This window comes from Artemia sp. Qi Xiang Cuo, chromosome 19, assembly GCF_049724085.1.
Source record: "Artemia sp. Qi Xiang Cuo chromosome 19, ASM4972408v1, whole genome shotgun sequence".
In the NCBI taxonomy this organism is placed as follows: domain Eukaryota; kingdom Metazoa; phylum Arthropoda; class Branchiopoda; order Anostraca; family Artemiidae; genus Artemia; species Artemia sp. Qi Xiang Cuo.
The window spans coordinates 58,698,004-58,706,395 of record NC_142812.1 but is presented as its reverse complement, the minus strand read 5'-3'; the positions used below and the strand labels follow the sequence as shown (position 1 = coordinate 58,706,395).

At 37.4% G+C, this 8,392-nt stretch overlaps 1 protein-coding gene across 1 annotated transcript; it reads left to right on the top strand.

The window, feature by feature from the left end:
• The first annotated feature begins 4,470 nt into the window (after positions 1-4,470).
• LOC148941055 (protein CFDP2-like) lies at positions 4,471-5,202 on the top strand. Its single transcript, XM_089105153.1, has one exon. The coding sequence runs from the start codon at positions 4,471-4,473 to the stop codon at positions 5,200-5,202; it is 732 nt and encodes a 243-aa protein (XP_088961279.1).
• The last annotated feature ends 3,190 nt before the right edge of the window (positions 5,203-8,392 follow it).

Genomic DNA, 8,392 nt, shown 5'->3' with positions numbered 1-8,392 from the left:
GAACACGATTGGTACAGTAAAGATACTGATTAATTGAGATGATAATTCACAAAAAATTTATTTTAAATTTCTTAAAATGTTCCTGCTAAGTGCCTGATCTTTTTTTCTATCTATCTTAAAGAATATTATGAATTAGATTTAATCTATGTTCTCCTTCATCTCTGTATATACTAAATGGTATTATGTCACGCTAGAGTGTATACAATTTTAAAGTTAAACAAATAGCAGGACACAAATCCCTAGCTAAGTGCAATTAGAATCTTGGATGCAGTGCTTATGCTGCAAAGTACATAAAAATATACAGAGTAAGTTCTGTACCAAATTTAAAGATGCTCTTTAGTGAGGTTCTAGCCCTCACAATAAAACAACACATTAAGATCGCTGAACATAGTATTATTTGGGTTCACATTATTCTGTGGATTTTACTTATCTCGTGCAAATAGCGCAAAATGGCAAGTTATATCAAGAATTAACAAAAAAGAAACAATACCTACCAGAGATATGAGCAAACTGCAAAAAACAGAAATTGATCAATGGTGTAGTTTAAAAAAATGAATATCTATGTCAAAGACCAGACCAGATCAAATACATTCCTTTATATAAACTTAAGCATTTACTACTTAATTATAATATTTATAGTCTTTGTGTAACTTTCCCATAAGCTAACAAAGGTGTATTTCACTGATTAGGTTTAGAGTCAAAGTTTGAGTGAATTTTTGTGCATTCAGATTTAATTCACATCCAAGAGTAGGCAACCTTTACTGAAAATTTTGTTTGACGCACAAGTTATTATTTTTTTAACAAGCTTGCTTCTCTTAATAAAACTTAAGTTCTGGCAAGCACTGGCGTTATATTTAGATAGACACAATACCCCACTTAACCATTTAAAATGGAAGCTCGAATTCTTCTGAAAACTCATTGTAACTTTAATTCACTTAAGCCCCATAAAGCTACAAACGCTTCTTCACCACCCAACTCTATTCTAGTGTCTCTACTAATTCCCTTCAAGTGTCACTAAATCCCTCCTAGTTCCTTTTAATTTTTTTCTAATGATCTTGCCCCAACCCGTTCAAGAACTTTCGGATTTTTATTTGGCTTTAGCTGGATTTCATAAAAGTTATCAAAATCACTTTTCACTTTCACATATTCCTAGTCTTAGCAACTTTGTTTTCTTTGCAATTAATCTAAAACCTATTGCTGCCACCTGGACTCACAAAATCACTAAAGTTCATTCATTTAGCTATCATTTTCGTCTCGGATACTTAAATTATCAGCATATGTCTAAGAAATTTCAACTTCCCCAATTGATTTCAGACTCTCCCACTACTTTTGCTGTTCTCCTTAGGACCAAGTCAATCAAAATGATCTATGTAGAGAGAGATTGAACTCAACCTTGCTTATCTCCTGATTATGTACGAAACAACCTAATGTATTTTTCTGGTATCACATAAGCTAATCTCCAAAAATTCAAAATACTTATGTTTTACTTATGTTTTACTAATACTTATGTTCCAAAAATCCCAAAATACTTACTTGCATCAAAATACATCTATCTAATGTGCAAATATGTTCCCTAAACTATATATACCCTAAAGAATTATCCTGCTAGTTGATTTCATCAACGTTGCTTTTTGCCGTGATATTTATTTGAATAAAATAATGGCGCATGACAAATGCATGGAGCTTATTTAATATGGGCTATATTTGCAGTTAAGGGTGGTTTCGGGTTTGGGGTGATAGGGGAGGGGGTTGAAGTTGTTAAAGTAATACGAATTTAATTCTGAATTTTTTTATTAAGTTAAAAAATTAAGGCATATTTTTTTATGCCTTATACTGTTTCTTATCCCTTATGCTTATACTATTTCTTAAGTTATACTTATGCTATTAATATAAAATTAAGTGTAACGAGATATACGGCTAGAAGACATGTGAGAAAGAGTATGAATACAGATCTCAGAAGAGATTCCTGGACAACAACATCTGTAGCTAGGAGAAAAGTGGCAGGTATGATTACATCAAATGATAAATGAAATCTGCGGTTTGAAGAAAAGGAAAATTGAGAATATGAAGCTCAAGAAGAAAACAAATCCTTGTAAAATGGATGATTCTTCGGTGCATATTTTGCTAGTAAATGGCTAAAGAACTAAATATATAGAGGCCTGTATGCTATGAGAGGAAACTCTGGCTATAGTAAAGGCTGTAAGGCTCCAATGTTTTATTATTATTAATTAAAAAAAACTTTCCGAAAAATAAGTTTTTTAAAGAAAAGTAATGGCTATTTTAAACTTAAGCTCAGCAGATAAAAATACCTCTTAAAATTCAAACTCAAAACGACCGGAAATTACTATTAAAGCATAAATGAAACCCAAAACTAACAGAAATTAAATAAACAATCATAGCAAAAACATACAATAAGTAATAACATAAATGAATAAATAGATCTTAAAGCGAGTAATGCTTCGATTGAATATGAAAATTAAGGTTAAAACGAAAAAAATATTTTCCTATTGAAGTATAAATGAAACTTAAAACGAACAAAAATAAAATAAAAAATCAATGCAAACAAACATACAATAGATATTAATCTAAATTAATAAATAAATCTTGAAAAGAGTGAAACTTAAATTGAATATGTAAATCAAGCTTGAAGCGAACAAAAATCACTACAAACAAGAGTTTGGGTATGATCTCCTTCTCTCACTGTAAAAGTCTAGAGCCTACTGCGTCATTGGCTCTTTACTGAAAACCAATTTTATGACAAATATTCTCTTTTGTACCTAATATTGAAAATAAAAATTATAGTAACATTTTGAACTAAATAGCTTTCAGCAATCCAGATTATTATACATATAATATTCAGTTTAAGTTATTAGCTCTTTTTAAAGTTATTAAAGACGAATATAGTTTCACTACAAACAAGTGTTTGGATACTGCCTTCTTTCCTAACTGTAAATAAAAACCAAAAGCCTTCTGCGTCATTGGTGCTTAACTGAAATGAATTATATTACAAATATTTTCTTTTCCAGTTCTTAAAGCATTGAAAATAAAAATACAATTACAGTGGAAATAATTTCTTGAAGTGATCTTTCAACAATTAATATCACTATTCATCAAATATTAAATTTGATATTGCTTATACTTTCCAAGACTGTTAAAGACGTATATAATTTTCAGTAAAGTGCCAATGACGCAGAAGGTTTTACACTTTTACAGTGAGAGAAGGAGGTCATACCCAAACTCTTATTTGTAGTGATTTTTGTTCGTTTCATGCTTGATTTGCATGTTCAATTTAGGTTTCAGTCGTTTTAAGGTTTATTTATTCATTTACATGAATATCTATTCTATGTTTGTTTGCATTAATTGTTTATTTAATTTCTGTTCGTTTTGAGCTTGATTTTAATATTCAATCTAAGCATTACTCGCTTTAATATCTATTTATTCATTTATGTTATTGCTTTTTGTTTATTTTATGCTATGATTGTTTTTTTAATTTCTGTTTGTTTTTGGTTTCATTTATGCTTGAATAGTAATTTCTGGTCGTTTTGAGTTTAAATTTTAAGGGGTATTTGTATCTGCTGAGCTTGAGTTTAAAAAGGCCTTTGCTTTTCTTTGAAAACTTATTTTTCGGAAAGTTTTTTTTTAATTAATTTTGTTTGCTTTTGATTAGAACAAAATTTCAAGTTTTAAAAAATTCTTTATTTCAAAATTAAACTTAAAAAAAAAATCAAATATTCATCAAAGTTTTAAAACTGGTATCAAAGTAGCAATTTCAAAATGAAAAATGGGTTTGTGTCAACCTCAGAGTTTTATTATCTGATGTTTGAATAATTTTTAGCAAAATTGCTATCTCAAAATTTTTATCGGATGAGTTTTGGGAAAAAGGGCTTGGGGGATTAATAAAGCTTCGGTCTCTTTTGACTCTTTAAAAGTGAACTAGAAATTTTTATATTCAATCAAATGAGCCCTCACTGAAGTTTATACGAGTATCCCTCCTATGAGAACTAGATATATCCCCAGAGTATAACTTACAACGCCTGTCCTTGGGTCCGGGGGGAGGGGTGTCAGCCCGGGAGTTTTAATATCTGATGGTTGAACTATTTTTAACAAAATGGTTACCTCGAATTTTTATCGGGTGGCTTTATCCATCCAATAAACCCATAGGTGGGGAGGTCGGGATGGGCCAGTTGCCCTCCAATATTTTATTTTACTCTGAGAAAATGAACAAAAATTTTAATTTTTTATTAAAATGAACCTTCTCTGAAGTTTCACTTTAATGAAGCCTGCGTATGCAGCCAGTCCCAAGCCAGGATAAAGAGGGAGGGTTCGGGGGAAATCCTAACTGCAACCGAAATATCAAGTTTGAGCCTCAGATTTTCGAACCCCCTTTTGACGACGACCTCTGCATGCCCACGGACAAGATTTATGATTGTGAAACAACACCTTAAATTTGGTTTCTGGAACGTCCGCACAATGTCTCAAGACTCCAAGACTGAACAAGTGTTAAGAGCACTGGAAGATTATAACCTTGACATTCTGGCTCTGTCAGAAGTTCAATGGCTAGGATCTGGATCAAATAAACTGGATGGAGATGTGACCATTATATACAGTGGATCGCAGCAAAAGCGTGAATACGGAATAGCCCCAATGAGGACAAAACAGACTTCCCAAGCTCTACTACAGTGGACACCGGTGTCACCAAGAATCCTGAAAGCCCGCTTCATCGGCACGCATGTGAAAGTGTCAGTAATACCATGCTACGCACCCACCAATGACGCCACCGACGAAGCAAAAGACGAATTTTACAGAGCTCTCAACTCTGTGGCAAATGACATACCACGGCATAACATGGCATGTTTTTTAGGAGACTTTAACGCGAAAGTAAGGAACTACCGATCTTTTTCCCCTGAGGTTCTCGGAGAGCAGGGCCTGGGCCAGCGAAACGAAAACGGAGAACTACTTATCGACTTTGCGCTCCTTAACGACCTATTAATCGGAGGTACCCTATTTTCTCATCGGGATGTACACAAATATTCTTGGATATCTCCCGATGGCCATACCGGAAATCAGATTGACCATTTTCTTTGGAGCAGGAAGTGGAGATCAAGCCTACTTGATATAAGGGGATATAGAGGAGCTGATGTTGGCTCAGATCATAATCTGATGGCAGCAAAAATCCGTCTCAAATTGAAAAGAAATAGATGAGCAAAGGGTTTAAGGCTCCCTTAAACCCAGTCTTTGACTCGGAGGAATTGAGGTTCAGAGAATTCAACCAAGCCTTTAAACTATAGATACGGAATAGATTTGAAGCCTTGTCTCTACTAGATGATGCTGATAGGAATAAATACTGGGAAAGCATAAAGTTGTGCTTTCACAATGCCGCGAAAGCAAACATTGGGTACCGCAAGAGCCCGAAAGACCAGTGGCTATCTGACCAAACATGGGAACTCATTGAGTCAAGGAAAAAAGTAAAAGCATCACTTATCCAAAGACAAACCCCCGACCAACATATCCTCTGAAACGATGAATACAGAGCCACGGATAAAGAGGTAAAGAAGAGTGCCAGAAAAGAACAGAGAAACCTGCTGGAGCGAAAAGCAGTGCTGGCAGAAGGGGTGGCGGAGAGAGGTGATTCAAGTGCCGTCTATAAAATCACTAATGAGATTATTGGAAAGGAATCCTCTATTCAACATGGACCAGTAACTGACCCCTCGGGCATCCGTATAACACAGCAGTCTGACGTAAACGAAGTTTGGGCCAGTCACTTCGAGAAGCTGTTGAATAGACCTCCACCAGAGGATCCCCCAGAGATCCCAGCAACAACACTGTTTTCCTTAGATATCAGCACAGATCCGCCGTCATCCACTGAAATTATAGCAGCAGCAAAGAAGCTGAAAAATGGGAAGATATCCTGTCTTCGCCTGGCAAAGACAGGATATCCGCGGAAATGATCAAAGCGACTGTTATGACCTCCATCAAGTTCTGGACAGTGTTGTCCACAGTAATCTGGACGACCGCCAAAATACCTTCGGATTGGAAACGCAGCACGCTTGTGAGGATCTTTAAGAAAGGCGATACGTCCTTCCCAGGCAACTGGCGAGGAATCTGCGTGCTTTCCATACCTATAAAATTACTGACGCACCTTCTACTGCAGAGACTCAGCTCGCAGCTCGACAGACACCTTCGCAACGAGCAACATGGATTCAGACCGAACCGTTCATGTGCAGAATTGATATTCACCTTACGGCTGCTGACGGGAGAAAGCAGAGAATGGTGCTCCGAAATCTATATGATATTCATCCATTTTAAGAAGGCATTTGACTTAGTAGACCGCCAAAGTCTGTGGAAGATTCTACTGCATTACGGAATCCTTGAAAAGATAGTTTCACTGATTGTTGCGTTTTATGAAGAGAGCAAGTGCTGTGTAAAGACACCAGACGGCCAAACCTGTTTCTTCCGCATTATGTCGGGAGTTAAGCAAGGCTGCGTCTTGTCACCGCTACTTTTCGTAATTGTCATTGATTACATACTGCGAAGCACAAGCACAGACAGAATCCAGCTGAATCTAGAAACACGCCTCAGTAATGTAGACTTTGCTGACGACATTGCCGTCCTAGAATCATGCAAGAAAAGACTCCAAGAACTCCTTGACAAAGTGAGGGAGGGAGGCGGCCATGTCGGCCTAAAAATAAATAATGAGAAAACAAAATGCATGGCTACCACAGATTCACCCCTGAGCATCACTTGCGGAGACCAACACATAGAGCAAGTCGTCCATTTAGAATACTGGGGAAGCATAATAGAAAGTACCGGATCGACCACAAAAGAAGTGCTCACAAGAATTGGCCAAGCCAATGGGGCCTTCAATAGATAACGGAAAGTATGGCGGTCCCAAAGCTTCTCTATACGGCTAAAGCTACGACTCTTCAATAGCAATGTTATGCCATTGCTGCTTTACGCAGCCGAGACCTGGCACCTGAACCAGGAACAAGAGCGAAAAATACTTCCTTTCGAAAACACATGTCTCAGAAGAATTCTCAACATCCGTTGGCAGCAGAGAATAACAAACCAATCCATCCGTGACAAGACTGGCCAGCCTCTTGTGACACATATCATAAGAGTCCGCCGATGGAATTACCTTGGCCATGTACCAGAATGGACAATCTCCGACTACCAAATGTAGCGCTCTATTGGCAGCCATCGGGTCCATGTCGCAGGGGCAGACCCAGAAACACCTTGCGTCGAGCGTACCAGACAGATCTCCGTAACCTGCACACATCAATCCAACCTCAGTGGGAGGACATACTTGCAGCAGCAAACCGGTGGGAAGATTGGCGGCTCCTTCTTGATGCCCTGGGTGCCTCTAGAGGCACAGGCGGATCTAAAGTCTAAGGTACGGTTCTCTGAAGTTTATACGAACATCTCGTTCATAAAAACCACATACAGCCCCAGGACATAGCTTACGATGCCTGCCTGCGGGCCCTGGGGGATATGTCGAAATCGAAGTTTTTGTTATCCGACCTTTGAACTATTTTGAAAAAATGAATCTCTCAAAGTTCTTATCGGATGTGTTTGAGGAAAATGGGGCGTGGAGAGGGGGACTAGTTTCCCTCCAATGTCTTTTGACTCTTAAAAAGAAAACGAAAACTTTCAATTACCAATCATATGAGCCCTCCGAAGTTTATACGAGCATATCTTCCTTAAGAACCATATATACATCCAGAGCAATACTTACTGCTCCTGCCCCGGGCCCTGGGGGGAAGGCAGACGCAGGAGTTCTTCTAATCTGATCTTTGTACTATTTTTAACGAAATGGCTATACGTAAAGGAGATTTTGTTATATGATCTTTGAACTATTATAGACAAAAAGGCTACGTCAAATTTTTTATCACATGTATTTGGGAAAAAAGGATTTGGGGGGTCAGCTGCCCTCCGATCACTTTTGACTCTAAAAATGGCACTAGAACTCTCAATTTTCAATCAAATGAGCCTTATTTGATGTTTATATGACGAACCTGTCTATATGAAGTGCCTCTGTGAAAAAAATAAATGGAATGTGTGGGGGAGGCTAGCTGCCCTCCGATCATTTTTGACTTTTAAAAAGTGAATTACAACTTTAAATTTCCAATCAAATGAGCCCTCTAGGAAGTTCATACGAGCATCCCTTCAATAACAACAATATATGCCCCCAGGGCATAATTTACAACGCCCACCCCCTGGCCCTGGGGGGCTGTGTCGACACCAGAGTTTTTCGTTATCAGAACTATGAGCTATTTTTAATAAAATGTCCATCTCAAAATTTTCATCTGATGTATTTAGGGTGTGGAGGAGGAGGGGGCTAGTTGTCCTCCGATCTCTTTTGACTCTTAAAAGTGAACAACAACTTTCAATTTCC

Coding starts and splice junctions, on each gene's coding strand:
- LOC148941055 (XM_089105153.1), top strand. CDS start 4,471: ATGTCTCAAGACTCCAAGACTGAACAAGTGTTAAGAGCACTGGAAGAT.